At 38.3% G+C, this 19438-nt stretch overlaps 1 protein-coding gene across 4 annotated transcripts in view; it reads right to left on the bottom strand.

The window, feature by feature from the left end:
* The window catches only part of PAK3 (p21 (RAC1) activated kinase 3), a gene marked incomplete at both ends in the record, with an annotated part of 75934 nt that overhangs the window by 47297 nt on the left and 9199 nt on the right, over positions 1 to 19438 (bottom strand). Inside the window, 5 exons of one of the 4 annotated variants that reach the window (XM_084258317.1) lie at positions 2765 to 2802; positions 4483 to 4636; positions 5790 to 5834; positions 7384 to 7446; positions 10118 to 10218. In XM_084258317.1, coding sequence (XP_084114443.1) covers positions 2765 to 2802; positions 4483 to 4636; positions 5790 to 5834; positions 7384 to 7446; positions 10118 to 10218 — 401 coding nt within the window. The remainder of the gene's footprint in view (positions 1 to 2764; positions 2803 to 4482; positions 4637 to 5789; positions 5835 to 7383; positions 7447 to 10117; positions 10219 to 19438) is intronic. The other 3 variants (XM_084258318.1, XM_084258319.1, XM_084258320.1) reach the window with 3 other exon arrangements.

Raw genomic sequence — 19438 nt, 5'->3', positions numbered from 1 at the left:
CATAATTAGTCATTTAAATTTAGTATTTATAAAAATTTCAGTATATTAGGAAACAAATGGGAGGTTAGATTGTCTTATTTAGCAACAATTCTTGAGTATTCACAATGATTGCCAAGAAATGATAGCCATGTTACTTGTAACCAAATAATTTCAAAATCAATTATTTTAAAAATTAGTTTGAAATTTATAGCAAAAATATATAGTCTGGTTGGTAGCCTTTTAATGTGCTTGATATAATGTGACATGTGGCCTCCATAAGTGAGAGCATAGAAAACAGCTGAAGAGGATCTAAAAATCATTCTGGTGGTAAATACAAGGGGTCAAGATCTAGGCTTCTTCATCTAAACCTGAAACTTGTATAAAGGTCACTATGGACCTACTAGCCAAGAGGGAACCTTCCACAGCTCAGCTGGTATTTAGAATAACTGACTTCTCCAAAAACAATTTTTTTTTTTTGGCTAGGATAATTAGCCAGAATTGCACAATACCAATATTAATTAAATCAAGAGAGATACGGTATTGACCATGGAGGTTGGCATTTTTGTCTTTCACATTTTCCCATGATCTCTCCATGTCCTGTTTTCAGTGGACCAGGAAGCTGCCATGGGGGAGGGAAAATGACCTGTGTGAATGGAAGGGTGACTTTCTTTTCTGTTTGGGGAAATTTGAGCAAGGCACAAAGTACATTGGCCTTTTACCAGCCTCACTGAGGAGAGAGGTTTCTTTCCTTCTTTTTAACTAAAAATAATAGTAGCAATAGCTTACACATGATAAACACATAGGTATACACATTATGAAATAGTAATAGATTACATTTAATAAACATGCAATATATGAAAGGTTAATGTGCTAAATATGTTATATGCATTTTCACTTTTAATATTCACACACATTTTAGGGGGTAGGTACTGTGATTATTCGCAATTAAAGCTGAAGAAAGAGATTGGGAGAAACTGAACCACTTCCCCAAAGTTGTAATCTTGTAAGTGGAGAAATAGGACTAAACAGAACCTTCACTTGCATTTTATTTTAATTGTGGCAATAAACATATAACATACAACTTAACCACTGTAATTGTACAGTTTAGTAGTGGTAAGTATATTCACTGTGTTGTGCAACCATTACTATCATCCTTTCCAGACCATCCAGAACTACTTGCAACATGGAAAACTAAAATTCTGTATCCATCATACAACTCCTCATTTCCCGCTCCCCCAGTGACTATTTTTGTCTCTATGATTGATTCTGACTACTCTATGTAACTCATATATGTATAATTGTACAGTATTTGTCTTCATGTGACTGGATTATTTAACTTATATTTTCCTTAAGGTTCATCCACCTGTAGCTTGTATCAGAATCACCTTCCTTATTAAGGCTGTATAATACTCCATTATATGGAAATAACCTATTTCATTTATCCACTCATCTATTGATGAATAGCAACTTGGGTTGGTCCCACTTTTGGTTATTGTGAATAATGCTGCTATGAACCTGGGTGTACAAATACCTGTTCAAAATCGTGCTTTTGATTACTTTGGCATTTATCCAGAAGTGGAATTTCTGGTTCATATGGTGATTCTATTTTTACCTTTTTACTAACTGCCATATTATTTCAGTCTTTCCTCTCGACTGCTAATGATTTACTGCTGCCATACTGACCACCAGGGTGGCCAAGCAGGCTAGCATTTGAGCTCTATAAAAGGAAGCACCAATGCTAAATATTTTATTCCTAAGGAAGCAAATGAATCAGGAAATAATTTCTATCAGGGTATCAAAATGAAAATCACACAGAGGGAAGCCATGTCTAACATATTTTGTCTAATATGTATGGGTGTTTTTCCAGATACAATAGCACTACCAAGGACTTTGAACTAGGTTACTTATTTTTAAGTCACAAAGATGTGACTTTGGACAAAGTTACCTCCTCCACTGCTCCTCAGTTTTTTGGAAAAGGTGACATTAAAAGGCATGGTTAATATGACTCTAGACAAATTTTTTCATCTCTCTGAACCTGTAAAATGGAGACAGTGGTAAGCCTTGTCTGTTTGGTCTGTAGGAAAGTTTAAGTGAATATAATGTATTATTTAGCCCAGTGCCTGGTACATTTGCAAGTATTCAGTAAAGGGAAGCTGCTATTATTATTATTATTTTCAAGATTCTACATATACAAGTAGAAACATTTTTTTACATGAAGAGTGGCACATGAATGTTCACAGTAGCAATATTTGTAATAGCCAAAACTGCAAATCGTGCAGAGATCCTTCAATGGGTCAATAGTTAAACAGTGGTATATCCACCATTTATCAATAAAAAGGAGCAAACTATTGATTGATACACAGATCTTGGAAGGAACTTAAGAGAATTATGCTGAGTGAGAAAAGCCAATCCCTGAAGGTTATATTCTGTATTATTTCATATACATGAAATATCTAGAAAGACAAATCTATGGAAACACATTAGTGATTGGCTGGGGCCAGCAGGGGATGGGTGGGGATTAACTGTAAACAGGCCTGAGGAATGTTACTGGAGGTGATGAAAGTGTTCTGAAACTGGATTTTGCTCATGGCAGCACAGGTATATAAATTCATTAAAATTTATCAAACTATATACTTTAAAATGTGTGACTTTCATGTACCTAAATTATACCTTTAAAATCCGTTTTTAAAAGAGTTATGTATCTAAAATCTAGATCTGAACAACTATATTCTGTTGTACTTCCACTAGCACTGATAGACAAAAACATTTTCAATTTTTCACTTACCGAAGGATGGGCTGCTATGTATCCGTGTGCACTTTTATCTGAAAAGTAAAGATAAAGATGTCACTTTTGTTTCATTTAAAGAGCAAATTAAAAAATAAAACTCCATGTGTCTGACCAGAAGAAAATTCTACAGTTCAATATTAAGTAGATATTCTGAAAAGTGACATAATTTTTCCTTAAAATAGCTCACACACTGACATCCTCACTGTGTTCTCCCCAAGTCATTTTATAGTCTGCAATGAAGGCCTCCAGGGATCTAATCTTTGTGCAGCAACCTTGAGATTAACTATTTGCCATTAGTATGATTCTAGACCTCAGTATTCCTAGATCCAGAATTTGTATTTGGCCTCCACCTTCCCTCCCCTGCCCTCCTGCTTTCCCTTCCTTCCTTCCTTTTCTCTGCTCTTCTCACCCCCTCCTGCTCCTACCCTATTAGTCAGTCTCAACGCTAGAGCATGTATAAAACATGGTGAGTTTCACTCAGCTCAGAATAGTACAATAACTCAGAAACTGTTGAGTTCTAACATTTTTCAGGATTTCATCTTTGTAAGTTGAGAAAACTCAACACATAAAAATAAAAGTATTAAAAAGCAGTGGCAACTTGGAGTAAAGAACAGATTCTGAGAATCTGGAAGTTGTTAGTGCTCATACGGAAATGATTTCTTGAATGCTTTTCAATTCTAGAGGTCTATGATTCTATAGTGAACCTGGAGGATAGCTTGAGTTTTCGTCACAGTAAGCTGTGTCACCAAGATCTCATAGACATTTTATTCCACACGGAAGACTAAATATTATAATAAAGCTCTCCTCAATGGCTTTTACTTTCTCTTAGGTTTTCACCATTGGATAACAGCATTTAAGAAATGTTCTCATTTTAGTAAGTCCCATGTAGCATGTGTATCGTCATGTGCCTAAAATTTTGGGTTTTGATGTTTGCTATGGCCAAATCAGATAGCCCTCCCCTTACAAGTATATCCTTGCACCATTCTTAAAGAGATTTCAAGCCTTCCCTGTACTGAATCCAATGTCAAGAGGTAGGGGCTTTTTATAGCTGGGCCATTAATGATGATATTTTCTTCTTTCTTTTGAAGTTAAATAAGTTGTTCTAAGAGTCAACACAGATAATATTTCTCAAAAGGTAAAAGTATTGTTTGGTATATGTTTTTCAGATGCTTATCATGCAAATTTGAGTATCAAAGCTTCAAACAATGGCCAGGCCTACACGCAATGCAGTCAGGACATGGTAGGAACAAGGCCATTTCAATCTCTGTAAATACCAAGACAGGGGTTCTCTTTTTTTAACTCTGATTATCTGTTCTGATCAAAATAACCTTGCAACCACAAAATACGCTCGGTGTCACTGTGCTATGAATCATTGAATCTAAGGGGTGAAATAAATTCTAAGAGACCATGGTTTGATCCATACCCCTCTTGTTTCATGAATATATCACAAGGTATGATGCCAAGTGACCAGGTGTCTTTGTGCCTGTGAGGACACAAGACAACAACTGATTGCTGATTCAAACTGACAAATACTGCTTCATGGAACAATTTCTTCATTTGAGTTCTAAAAATACCCAAGTTGTGTAAATCTCCTAACATCAATTTCAAAGGAAATAGAAGTGCCTTCAAATGCCCTGCAGGTATTGGGTACCAATCCTGAGGCTCTGAGATCAGAATTACATCTTCTCCTTTTGATACCCTAAGTGTACTCTTACCTCCTGATGTAAAGCTCATGTATTTCTGGTTGTTGACAGTTTCTTTGGAATCATAGAATTTGAGAACATCTAGTACAGCCTGCGGGTTCTTCTTCTGTTCCAGTTTTGTTATATTGGAGGTTTGAAGTAATCGTGCCCACTGCTCAGGAATTCCCTGTGGACAACCAAAGGGAAAGAGTGGCTGCTCAGTACATTCAGCGGCTGCAGTTTCATGTTCCAGTAAAGTTCTTCACCAAGAAGCCCATGCTACCTGTAGGATTACACTTGGGAAACTGAAGTTACACTCTAGATTTAAAGTTAGTAACTTAATAATGCAATCATTCTCTTCTCTAATTAAAACACATAGGTAAAACTAGGATCCAACTTAAAAAGGGTAGGTGGGAGTATGACTGTGATAGAAAAAAAAAGCGCATGAAAATCACCTCCATATTAACTCTGCTCATCCATGAAATGATGTTTACGGCTTAGCTTATTTTTTCTGGCGACTCAGGGCAGACATAGCAAGACTTCTCTAAATTTGTGCACAACGTAGTATAGTGCAGATCAATGGATCTTGTATGGCTGGAATTACATAAGTGGTTTCTGCGCATGTTATAATCAGAATCTCTTTTAGAATAAAAGGAAAGCCTCAAACCCTTGGTCAGTTTATGCTTTGTGATCGCAAAATGCACTTTTTGGGGGTCTAGAGTTTCAATATAAAGCGGGGATTGAGAGGAAAGAAAAATAGAAATTTGGAGGAGCAATAACCACTGAGATGTTGAATAGTAACATTAATGCTGCTTTGGGCATTTTCCCTGCAGCTTTCTCCTCTCCTCCCTTCCTCTCCTCCTCCCCACGTTGTTCATTGGCCACATAGTACCTGGGGACTGTGACAACCATGTCAAAGCCTTGGGAGAATTTACAATAATCTGAAGCTTTTAGAGCAGAGAGCACGGAGTATTTCGAGATGTAACCAAGGAGAATTGCAACAGAGAGGTTGGTTTTGTATTGAGCATTCAGCCTTCTTTCCTAGATCTTCAGCCTACAGGTGTCCCCATTTCGGAATTATCCAACCTCCAAGAGCAACTTGGAGCAAGAAACAGGCACACGATTCCATATGTGCATCTAGACACAATTTATGCGGTTTTATCCTATGAAGTCTCGGCAAAACAATGTGTGACGTGGGCCTCCAGAGTTTGGGAATGACAACAAAAAAGTGAGATAAGCCAAGCAACAACTCTACTGCACACACATGAACCTGCTGCTGCAGTGCTATGACATCTCAAAGAAGCACTTTGATGCAAGCTTCTTTTGGGCCTGTGACGCACCTCTGGGAGCTTCCCTGGGCACATCTGTGAGCCATAGAGATCTGGCTGTAATGGACGTAAATAAAGAAAGAAAAGAAAGTTAAAACAGAATGTGGGACAACTTAGAAGGTGGGAGGAGATGAAACCAATGGGTCTGGATGGGGTGGGGAATCCCTTTTAAAGTGGGGCATTTGTGAAAATAGGGAGGTATTAACTAAATTGGGGGCAGGACAGGCTACAGGACAACAGATTTAAGAAAACAGAGAAAACGACAATGTTCCAAAGTTTGGATGCATAATTCCACTTTTGGCCTGATGCTTCCTCCATAAATATGCAATAGTAAGAATTGCCATTGTATGACTGGAGAAATTACCAAAAGGCAGAAACATGAATTTGGAGGGAAGAAGGATGGCATCATGAAAAGCTTCAACAATAATTTGTAAGTCGTTTTTGTAATTCACTGATCACAAGTGGCCAATGGCCATGTGATGAACTTACAAATTTCAGTTCCCAATTCTGGTTAACCATTTTCAGTTGCACATTGTAAGTGTCGTATGGCTAAAATTCAAAGGATATCTATATGGTGATGCTGAGTTCAATACTTGGTAATTAAAATCATGGCTGGCTTAGAGAACACTAAATTAAGGATTTCTCACACAGCCAGACTCTGAGTTTCTTAGGTGTTTCGAGTAGGGAAAGGGAAACCATTTCATTTCAAACCATATATGAGTAATTTCTACTTTAATGCTGCAAATCTGAAGTCCCACGTCCCGCAAAATAAGATCAGATATAAGGTAACAGCTTTGTTTAAATAAAGATATTATCTCCAATGCTTCACAAACATGCTTTCACCCAACTGGTTTGATCTGGGATATGTATTTGATTCCTGGCATTTGGGGTTACTCGAAGCACAGTGAAACAACACTTTTACATGCATTCATCACGCAATTTGATGCTAAAGCCTTAAGCCAAAAATTTGAACTCAGGAGCCCATGCATGATCCCAGTTCTGATTCTAAGTGCAATTAATAGCATTTGGTTAATACTGTAATGGCCAAAGGAGTTATTAAGTGTTACAAAACCAGGTATGCATTGCACATAACCACTGGAGCAGACATCACTGGCATGATCACTACCATAGTCATTACAATTTTCGCAGTTATACATTCTCATGGCACTTCTAAACTTTTGTGATAGTCTTGCAATCTCTAGACAGCAGGGCATAAATGCTGTCATTTGCAGAAGGTCTTCCAGACAACTATACTTACCATATAACTACACTGCTAACATAATTTCTCTTTTAAGTTGAGATAAGCCAGTTAATAAAACCAGTTAATAAAACCTGACACTTAAATTTGAATGTATGCCACAAAGGCACATAATCAGAAAGCCATCCATTACTCCAAATTGAGATACAAATCCCCAAAGCTAGACAGCTAATGGAGACCTAGAAATGAGCATCAGAAGCAGGAGCACATATCAATGCCTGACCAGGTATACAGTTACAACTATAAGTACATCAACAGGGGATTGTCCAGTGTTGCCCAGGAAAATGGCAGCATGAAACAACAGGCCAAGCATTTGTCATAAGAAATGATAATTTATATCACTCATACCATTTTTCCCTCTGATTGACTTGAAGCGACCGTCACAGGTCTAGAGGTCTGGAAGGGGGAGTTCTGAAGTATTTGGGACAAAAATGGTAATATAAAGGGTAAGGACTTGTAATAGTTTGTAACCAAAAATATCACCTCCCAACCTAATTTTAATCTCAGGGTCCCAGTGTATGAACAGGTGTATAAAGTTATCTGGGGTCAATTAACCACAGGGCAATCATCAAGCCACACCAGATCAGTGTCAAAATATGCAAAATAACGGGTTCCTGTAACACGACTGGACGAGACAGTTCAGCAAATTGCTCAAAATGCAACCTCAACAACCGCAATCATCAAATTTAGCAATATGTCCCTCCCCCTCCACATATGCATAATGATTAGTGGCACTCTGGCCATTAGGACACAAATTCTAATTCCTACCAATAAAATGACTTTTAAAAGAGTATTATTTGGTATTTCTAAATTTAGTAAATATAAATCAGGTTATTTTTCAAAAGCTGAACTTGGCATCTTTAAAAATGTTCAGGTAATATTTTAAAAAACCATCAAGATGATACTAAAGTACATGAGATTTCCAAATTTAGCCTATGTTTTATCTATGTGTTCAGTGGATTTATAACAACTGTGTGCATCCAAACAGCTGCTTTATTTCAAATTGAGTTTTTGGGAGGTGGGGGCAAGTTTTTTGATTTGTTTGGTTCAGTTACATCAAACTGTTTTTCCTGATTGGTAAGACTGCCAGTTGCAAATCCTACCCCAGTCCTCTGTTAGTATTTGTGTTCTAATTGACAGCAATGTGAAATAGTTGGTCTACAGTCAGCAAGATGATGGTGATTCACTTTCCTTCATTTCCATCCAAAACCCATAAAGAACAAAGAAAGAGCTAAAGCAGAGAGATTGTATCATAAAATGTCTAGCAAGTTGGAGAGAGTAGAAAAATAAAAAATTGGAAAGGAACCAGTGTGTCACATGAAAATAGTGGAAGAGAAAACTTTCACATCAGAAAATAAAAAGGAAGAAAGAAAGACAAGAAAAATATGGAATAACAAAACATAAAAGAAATTTAAACAGAAATAAAACACAGAGATAAAAAGATCAAAGCTGAAAAGTTAAAGTTCTTGAAAGGGAAAGATTATTAGACATAATTTTTAAAGAGTTAGCCCTTTTACTGTTTCACATGTCTGATAGCCACCATCTATTTTTTTAATCTAAAATTGTTCAGATTATAAAATTATTTTGGTGATGGTAGTGATGGTGGTGGTAGTTTCGTATTTTCTAAGTGTAGCTAAGTGAATAGTCTCAAATATAGTAAAAACCAGTCTGGGCTCAAACATAAGGCTATGCGTGTAATGTCTCTGACGCCAATGATGAAATCAGTCAAATCCTAACAGTATCTCAATTTTATCAATGTCAGTACTACTTTGTGTTTCTCTTCTGCTTGCTACTGCAACCATAGAAAACCAGCTCACTTCACTTTACAAGGACAAGATGTTTATTCAATTTCTATTTCATTCTCATATTGCTTACTTCTGGAATTGAAAAAAAATAAGATAATTTGGCTGTCAATTCAGACATATGGTTTGTTTTTCCAAATCAAATTTATCTGTTCCTTTTTTTTTCATTTAATCATATCACATGGTTTACTCACTAACCATCTTATTATGAAACAAGATATTCAATTATTTATTTAATATCCAAAAGGGCAGGTTTATTACAAAAAGGGTAAGGAAAGGACGCTTGCACATACACAAGTGGGCAGAAAGAGCTGCTGATGTTCAATTATTTAATATCTAAATACCTCTCTGGCTTAAGAACCCAAGATTTGATGATGGTAGTTTTATCCAAGTTTTTTTTTCCTGTATATATTCAGAATTACTCATTATCTTGGACTACAAATTTTGACTAAGTTCCTTACTAGTATGGAAAAAGGCTGTTGATCTTCTTGCAGACATGTTTCTACACACAATTTTCCTTCATCCATCTAAAAAAAATACCAGATTTTTTTTTAAAGTATAAAATGTCATAGATGAGAGATCTTTTACTACTGAGCACTACAAATATCCAAACAAAGGCTGGGTCTGTATCTGTGGTCTTTCCAGAGAATGCATATTGGATTGTGTGTGTATGTGCATGGCACATATGTCAAGTTTATATGTAAAGTAAGCACACAGCCACTAAAGCATACATGATATATCCATTAATATTTCCTCCTGAGACATGACATTTATTTCTGAAAGTCTACAAAATAAACCTGTTAATGAGCTTTAAAATAAACTATGTTCTTGAAATCAAAGGGAAGAATACATATTTTTACAGAGATTTTGGATTATCATTGTTAGCTGATCTGGGTAATCCAGGTTCTGATATAAATGCTGAATTATTCAGATAGATTTTCTTCACTGGCCAAGTTGAGTAGATGATTCTCGGATTCACTTTAGATGATAACTAACAGGCTCAAGTAAGAATATCTACTAGAAGTACATCTCCTGTGCCTTGGTAAATTAGCATTTTCAACCTAATTAAAGACTAAATGTGATCAACATTTTTATTAGAATAGACAAAATACTCTTGCCACGCTCTAGTTCGATCTGTGATTGTTTAGGCAAAGTCCATCTTACTTGAAATTATCAAAAACATCAAGTCTGACATTTTGGGACATGGCAATTCTTGACTGAAACCTATTTTCACAAAGGACTTTTCATGGCTTGCAAAACAAAATCAGGGGCTTACTTACAGTGAATTCCCCGGTGACTGCATCAAACCCCACATGAATGGTATGCTCAAAGTCTGAAGGAAGAGAGATCTCTGGGCGTTCTTTCTCTTTCTTCTTATTGGCTAAAGGCAAAATGTTAACATGTATTTATTTGGGATATAATCATAGTACCCATATGTTGTACAATTAGATTTATCAAAAAACAATTACAAAACTGAAAGACAACCGGTTCCAGCACACTCTTAACAATATTTAACACCAGAAGCAATCATTTTGTTTGCAGAAGTGGCTGAGAGTTTGATAAAAAAAAAAAAAAAGTGATGTCCAAAGAATTTACAAATTTCTAAAATCCAATTCAAACAAAATTTGCAGTCAAACTGATTTATGTCCTTTACCAGTGTAATGATATAACCAACATGTATCTAAGTATATTGTGCTTAATTGGCTGTGTTGGATCAAGTCTACTTACTAAAGAAGAAATTCATTATACTCAAGTCAAGCTAAGACTTATTATTAGAAAGAATAGAAAGGGATTTAAGTTATGTATAACAGTGCTATGAACTGCTTCCATGTTAGCCAATAGCTAGAACTTCCTTAAGTTTACATTATGTAGCATATCTTAATACATTCCGTCTTCTTTCAATGAGATTTATAAATCAGTGTTACAAATTTTTATCATTAAAAATGTTTCAAATCATTTCCTACCCAGAATTTTGTGAATAAAAAAAATAAATTTCTGCTTTTACCGAATTGTAATTCTAGTTTATAGCTATTTTTCCATGTCCCTATCCTGTCATATTAGCTTTTCAAAATCATTGTCCTCAAGCAGATTTTTCATAGTAATACAAGTATGAATAAACATCTCTAATTGAGTAAAAATCCTTTAAAGATATAACCACTGAAAAAAATAAATCGGGAACTGTAATGAAACCGGTATATTCTGAAATAGACTCAGGAGGAAGATACTGCGGAAATATTGTAAAATGACATTTAGTAGCTTCTATAGTAGACATGTCAGCAGATCTAGCAGACTGAGAATGTATCTTTGATAAGGCTGCACTTCACAATCAAAAGATAAAAACCCTCCTGGTACTGGGCAAGTCAGCATGAACCAGGTTTACCCAGTTGAAACCAATCAACTTCAGAATTGCCAAGGTGGCCAATGTTAGTAAGCACATTGTGGCTCAGGTAGACGATATTCAATCAACCTTATGTAGCTTACTGGTTTTGTGGGTTACCCATGATACATTTTAAATCCTAAAACTTTCAGGTTAAAATATCATCCTTATGGTTTCTTTTCTCTCAGTGCTCCGTATTTCCAGCCAGAAGACAGAGATATGTTGCAGACATACAGAAATTCAAGTAGTAAGAGGATGAGGGCAAAGGATTGAGAAAGTTTGCAAGTGGCAGGGACAGGGGTCACTTAAACTCTTTGCCTAGCCATGGAACACATGCAAATTCATTTAAAAAAGTACACATATGCCATCTAACGTAACTTCAACATAATTCCATTTTCACAGCGAGCCTGCTTTACTGATATTAATCCTAACTGAATGGTGAAGTTTAAGGTTTTCGGTTGTTTCTCATACTTCTAAGTGTATTTCTGGACACTTATTCAAGTACCATTTTCCTTGTTCAGAAAGCCTGAACAATCAGCTTTCTGTTCTTGCCTTCACTGAAGGTATCCTACCTACCCCTGTAAACTTTTTCTCACTTTCCCTTTTTCTTGATCTCCTATCCATGTAGAACATGGCTGTGTCACCTCTTTTTACTTCCCTGACAATGTGATTCTCCTCCTACCTCAGTGGCCTTTTCTTCTGTGATTACCATCGCTGCTTCCTTTTCTGCACTTGATACTGCAGCCTTTGACCCCCTGCAATCCTTTCTTGACCTCCTACAATCCTTTCTCATTCCTAGTGGAGGGCATCCACTTAGTTGCTAACTCACGTTGGGTAATTCTCTAATCTGTGGTTGGCAGAGGTGGCTCCAGATTTGTGGCACTGAATACATTATGGAGTTTGAAAAAAAGGCTCTAAATATCAATAAGAAATTGTCAGGACCCCTCACAGGGTCTTAGAAGAATCTAGGCAAGTGAGGAACTCTGAAGAGCAGCTTTATTTACCCCTCATAGTAAATTAAGTCCTGGTGGTTGGTGACCTTCTTAGGGTTAAAGACTATTCCTCAGAAAAATCTGAAAAAAGCTGCAGAACTGTGCTCATAAAACATATGGTACACATATATAATTTTGCATATAATTTCAGAGGTTCCAAAATTCCCCGAGACTCCAGGTTAAAAGAACCCCTATTTTAATTTCTCTCTTCAATCACTGTATCAGCTTGCATTCATGATCTCTCTTGCCAGAAAATGGACTTCCCCTACTTCTCCATTAGTATTGACTGTTCATTTGAAGCAGATCAACTTAAACATAAACACTTCACTGGGGCTAAGAAGGCCATTTGAAGGCCATTTGATTGCTACTGCCATTACCAGTCTACTCATGTCATTCCCTTCACTCAGGGCTAAGCATAGCTAAGCCAGGAAGTCCCAACTTGCTCTTTCTCCAGTGTCCACATTCTCAGTGCAATAACACTATCTGTCCAGATCAGATTGAGGGTTGAGGCCTTAGACTTCAACTTGAGCAGACTCTAAGCAATGAAAAGGTTATAACCACGTCCAATATGTAATTCAAATATAAACAATACTAAAGCAAAGGCAAGGATAATCAAACAGGTCTGATGATTAATATGTCTTTTGAAAAGCTATATTCACAATAAAAATGGCTCCACATTTTGGGTGGCCCTGATTTGCTGGAGTTTAATTTAAGCACATGCTTTCCCTGGTTATTGGGTAATCCAACACCTGCTCAACTACTCAATCCATAGATTTAGAACTCACTTTTGACTCCCACTTTAATTCTACATTAATTGGTCTCTAAGTTCTTGTTCTTCTATCTCCCAAACTTACCTTGAAGTCTCTATCCACTATAATCTTCGTCCAAGGCACCAGCATTTCTCAGCTATCTTCACTGAATCCAATTTGTGCCTTGCCATTCATTTCTCTACTCTGAGCACTCTTTTGAACTATACAAAATTGGCCACATTCCTGCCTTTGTTTAATATCCTTAATCTCGGGAAAACAAAGCTTTGAGTGCCAGGGGAACACTTTAATATGCCTCTCCTGCTTTCATTTGCCTTTCATATTTCTGAGCCTTCAAAGAGAAAGCTTCTTAGCATTATGTCACAAAAGAAATTAATGGGTTCTTTTCCCTTTTTGATTCAATGAATGTATATTCTCATAAATTTCTTTGCCTTCTTTACTGAAACCCCCTCAACTTGTAATAAAAATTTCTGTACCCTTGGGAGAAAAATGGCTGTATTACCCGTATGTTAGAAGTTCATACTCCTTACCATGTTGTCCAAGGCCTGCATCATCTGCCTCCAGCTCACCTCTCCATTGTCTATTGTTGCCATGGCCCCCACAGTCCCACACACATTTCATGTTCCCTAAATTGCCAAGTTTTCTCTTACTGCCAAGTGTTTACACACTCGATCTCGACCTCAAAAGTCTTGCCAGCCCCCACACTCCCTGGCAGTATGTGTATATATCCTTATTCTTGAAGAGTCACTCCTCTTGGACTTCTTCAACTCTGACACGTCTGTCCCTGTCTTCCTTCTGCAGACAAAGTTAACTGCCCTCTTCAGGCTCCCACAGAGCTCACCACTGTATACTCTGAGCTTGGTACTTACCAACACTGGATTATGATTTCTTCTTTACACACCTATCTCCCTAACTGAAATGTGAGATGACTGACAGCACTGTTATCTTGTTCATTCTGCCTTTCCCTAGTACCTGGCTCAGGTCTACATGCTCAGTGAATATCATTGATGGAGCATCTGCCATCAGCTTCTAGCTTTGTCTCATTTACTCTCCAGCACAACTGTCTAAGGCAGGCATTATTGTTACTGTATTCTTGTTTGAGGATAAAAGTGTGACTCAGTGAGGTAAACCTCACACCCATGGCTATAGAGCTGGCACATGTCAGTCAGCATGAGCCTAGGTCCAACTGTCTACATACTAGCTACACTATTTACCATTCAGTAGCATTAACAACAGATTTGAGCCCTAGCACTCAGTAAATATTTATTGATTAGATGGAACCTACATGAGAATTTTTTTCTTACAAACACTAAAATGTCTGCTTCTCCCCCAAAAAATTCTGTCAGCATTGGTCATTTATATTCAGATCCCACCTACTGTGAATGTTGAGGTGTTAAGACTCAGTCTGACCAACTCAGAGCTGATACTGGCACACAGCAGAAAACCAGACAACTGCCACTTCGAAGCCCACTGCCCAGGTTCTATGGGAACCAGGAGCAGAGGTCACAACTGGTCACTAGGCAACAAACTGTAAACAGGGCTTGGCCTTGAAACCCTGTGTATGTGTTCAAGTGCTAAGTCCAGGAGCCAGCTAGTCTCTTCAGAGTCTCTCATTCTTACATCTTTCCCCATCTCACTGTATTTCTAAGAAAGAAAAATTCCTATAGTCATCTGTCTCCTCTTAGTTTCCACATCCAAGTGTTCTCCATTTCCTCTAGTGGCTAGAGTCCCTGCACCTCAAACCTGTCTACACCTTCAGCCTCTTCATTACATGATATGTTCACTTCTTGCCTTTGGTTCTTGAACTTCACTGTGCTTCCCTCCCATCTGGAAAATTTAGAGGGCTCTATCAGAGCTCCACCCCCAGAGACTCAAATCAAGTTACTCTGAGGTAGACTCGGGCTAGGGTTCCTGAGTTTGAGAAAAACAACTTTAAACTCTACTGTCATCTAAAAAGAATAGCACTTCACCTGATAATCCTGCTGGAAGCTGCTCATTCTTCCCTATCCCAACTCCAAAAGCCTGAGGGAAATGAGGGCAGAGTTTTGCCCTTTTATTCCAAATAGCTTGAGATCAGTAATTCTGCACTTGCCTCCAAAACCCCTTTGAGGGTTTGGGGTGACATTGAGTTCTCCTGTCCAAGTCCCCTTATCCACCAAAGGGCATTGGTGCCCTGTTTTCCTTACTATCCTCAGTGAAATGTAATATATAAATGGACACCTCTTTCATAGCCTTTCCTTTTAAATCCTTGACCTCTTTCAACTTCATCTCCTTTTCTCTTGTGTAATCTACTGTCTTGGTCACTTTTTAAACCAGTAGTTCTCAACCAGGGATGCACCAGAATTATCTATAGAATTCCATTAAAGGCCAATGTCGAGGGTCCACTCAGAACCTACTATGTCAAGATTTTGGGGGGTGGGACTTGGGTCAATAATTTTTTTTTTTTATAACTCGTTCAATGATGTGCAGGCAGAGTGGAGAGAGAGACCCAGCCCAGACCTTTTCATTATCCAGAACGCTGCTTTCTCTGAAATATGCAACCCTGCCAGCTCATTCTCTGGGTCTAGCCTCCCATCCTGCTAGCTTTCTCCCTCTTTCAAGCCCTTATTCCTATTTTACTTGTTCTTTGATCCCAACAACCTCCAGTCCCCAGATGCCTCCATTTTTTTGCCAAGTTTTTAGTTTCCTTCTAGCCTAAATTCTATGGTCCTTTATCTGAATTGTTCTTAGGCCCCTGCCCTGAAAACTCTTGCCCTTTGACCTGAAAAATCCTACTTGGACATTATCTGACCACAAAACTCCTCCACTTCTCTACTTAGACTGCTGAGAATTGTGGGTGGGGGGAATCATACAGCCATGCTGATTGGTGCTTTCTAGAAAGGTCACAGATCAAAATTGGGCCATTGATGGTGCTTGTGATATTCTTCTTGCCCCTTGCCAACTTCTTTTCTCATTTCCATTGAATATTCCAGAATTACACCACTTCACTACAACTTCTCCTCCTTACTTTTAGCATATGAACAGCCCTCTATTTCAGAGAAAAATGGAGGTCATCAGTTTGGAACTCCTTTGACTTAACATCTTTGTTCACTCCTACACATTTTTCTTCATTAACAGCAACTGGGTCTCTTCATATCTCAATGGAAGCTAAGCCCCCTCATTCCACCCAAGGTTTATCCCTCCACTGGTACTCCATATATTAGTTCCTTTCACTTTTCCAGGACCCCACACCATCAAATATCTGCTATTTCTTAGATCTCTCTCTACTGGTATTCCTATTTGGCTTAAGTCATGCTGAGATAACTCTTTGCCACCTGATACACTTATCACTCTTTGCCACCTGACACACTTGTCTACCTGCCATGGTCTCTCAGGCTTTTCTTATTTAGCTTAAACTTCTTGAAAAGACAATCTAGACTTCTTTTCACACAATAATTTCTTTGACACAATACTTTCCTCAAGTATATTCCTGCACTTCTGGGTCTTCTCCTGATTAAATAGTATTCCTCAGAGTGATCCTAGTCCTCACCTCTACACCGACCCACCTATCCCTTGGGCCGCCTTCTTTACATTCATGGATTCAGTTATCATCTATACTAATGACACCACATATGTAGCTCTGGCCCTGATCTTCCTGCTGTACCCCAGCTTCATGGAGTTAACTACCTATTGAATACCTGCATTTGGATGCCTTACAGGCCCTGCTAAGTATTTTCAAAGATAAACTAAATCTCCACTGATCTTCCCCACCTAAAACAAGAACCTATAACTCTTCTTGCATGCCCTACATTACCCTCTAGTTTCTTCCACCATCTGATTGCTCAATTCTATTAATTATTTCTTCTATATATTCCATCTGCATTGTCCTCTCCTGATGTTCTTATACTCAGGCCATTGTCATTTTTCACTTGCTCAACTCCAACAGCCTTCCATCCCATCTTTCCAAATCCATTCTTCTCTGAGGGATATTTTCAAAGACAAATCTGATGTCATCCTCATTTCAATGTTTCCCAATTATCTTCAAAATCAAATTCAAAGTCCTTAGCATGGTACTCATAATTCCTCCAGGATCAGATCTCCAATTACTTCCACAGCTTCATCTCCACCCTTTCCCACTTGCATTCTGTGCACTAGCTATTCCAAGCCACCTGGAGCTTTATTCACAGAACTAATAGTGTGTCATGTCTACTGCCATCATAATGCTGCTCCTTCTATCTGAAATGCCACCCATCTCTTACAGGACTAGCTGTGCTCCTCCTGTAACACTCACCTCCGTTATGTGGTCACCTTCTCCAGGAAGCCTTTTCTAACCATCTTTCCCCTCAGTCATGAATAGATGTCCCTCCTCAGTCCTCACATCTATATTCTACTTATCATGGTAAACTCTAATCACTGACTAACTCACTTGGATCTCTCACTAGGGCATAAGTTCCTTAAAGGTAGGTACTGGAGGTTATTCACCTGTCCCCCATTTATCTACCACAGTACCTGACTCAATAAATATTGAATGAGTATGCAAATGAGCAAATGAATGGATGAATAAATGACCTTCCTTCTATGAAATGAGACCCAATTGGTAGAGACAGGTCATGCCTATCTGCTATTAGGTGTTCATGGATGGGAAGACGATGATCTAGGTCCCCCAAAAAGGCCAGGAGTGATAAAGGTGTGTCTTAAGAGTAGGTGTTGAAGTTGGCGGTGGTGATGGTGGTGTGGGGAAGACTCTGTATTCATTCAGCATACCTCTTGCCATGTACCACTTTGGGGCCAAAAGCATATATTGGCGACAGTTGGGTACAGTTCAAAATACATCAAAGTAATCAAATATTTCCAGATGAAATCCCTAAATGGTGCTATGCTTGCCTCCTGAGAACATTTTAGAAAACTGTCACCTGAATCTTCTTTGTTGTAGGAGGTCCACTTGTCATCTTCCCCTAAAATTCCTGGAAGTTTTGTTGGGCCTTCTCATGGGATGTCATATGTCACGTCCAGAATTAGTTTTTATAACCCTTTCTAGCTCCTTGCAAATGGAGCACGAAGGAAAAGAAAAGGAATGACAGAGGATAGATGTAGAGAGATGCTTTCCTATATAAATTGGCCTACAGCACAGAACTACAATCATTTTCTAAAAAGCAACGGAAAGCGGGCAAATTTAGGTTCATATGGCATAAAAAGTGACAATTAAATCTACATTAATACAGAAAGTTAAAAGCAAAATATTATATAAATCATTATTTTTCAGCTGCAGAGATAATTTTTCCAAAGGGGGAACAAAAAAAGTTTTAAGTAGCAAGCATTTCACAAGCCGGGTTCTAAGAACAACTCCCTTCTGTTACTGTCCCAGTTTCCTTTCCTTTGAATCAATCAGTGGGGCAGTTAACAAGTAGAAGTGGAAATGTGGATCAGTGTAGTGACAGATGCTTGCAAACTCATTAGGAATTTAATAATCAAAACACGTGGTCTAGCGGGGGAAATAATCTTAGTAAACAAGAAACTGCCACTGATATTACCAAATAAAATTAGATGCTGAGTTGGGAAGAACAGAAAATGAAGGCTGTAACATGTCAAAAGAAAAGATCATAGAAATCTATGGTGGACAGTGAGGGCTAAGCTTACTGAAGGAGGCAGGATTTGAGAAATGGGTCTTAGAGAATGGACAGGTAGGAAAGGGGGAGGCGGCAGTGGCAAGGTTTGGAAGGAGGAATGTGTATTGCATACTGACATTGATGAGGAGGTAAGAAACAGAAAAGTGCATAGGGTAAATATAGCCATGGAAACCAGGACGGTGGGCAGTCCAAATTGGAAATCATAGTAAAGGATGTGCTAGGAAAGTTTTTTGAACACATGGCTATAATAGATATGTGTAGACGTCAAGTCAGGTAGTGCTGTGCTGCTAGATTCACCTGGCCTGGTGGGGACAGGTTTTAAAATGGTTGCTGTTTCACACAGAGAGAAGCCCTAGCTGCCCTTGCCTCCTCCTCTGTTACTCTAAGATCACCTATTGGGCATTTCCTGTAAAGAGAGAGAGAGAGAGAGAGAGAGAGAGAGAGAGAGAGAGAGAGAGAGAGAGAGAGCAAGACTGGGGGGCGGTAACCATCACAACTGATTCAGTGCAGACCTAGGTACATAAAAAGCAGGCACAAATCTTTTGAGTGAGGTATGTAAGTGGTTACAAGTATGCTCCAGGTAAGCTTATTATTAACATCGAATTTTATTATGTCTGATTTTTAAGCTGAGGTTGCTAATAAACTAGATCAGTGCTCAGAGTCAGCATGCAGCTCAGTTATGCATGGCCTGGCTGCACGTAAGTCTCTACCGTGATCTTCCTCGAAGTCCTATGAGAGCAAAGGGATCTAATAAAATACTTTTTAGAAAGCTTACACTGGATCTGCTGGGTGTGGAGCTCTGCGGGGAGGTACCATATCCCATAATATCTAGCTTGACCCTAGAAGGCCTTCTCACTCC

The sequence above is a fragment of the Talpa europaea genome (assembly GCF_964194135.1).
Source record: "Talpa europaea genome assembly, chromosome: X".
Taxonomy (NCBI): Eukaryota; Metazoa; Chordata; class Mammalia; order Eulipotyphla; family Talpidae; genus Talpa; species Talpa europaea.
This window is presented reverse-complemented; position numbering and strand designations above follow the sequence as displayed.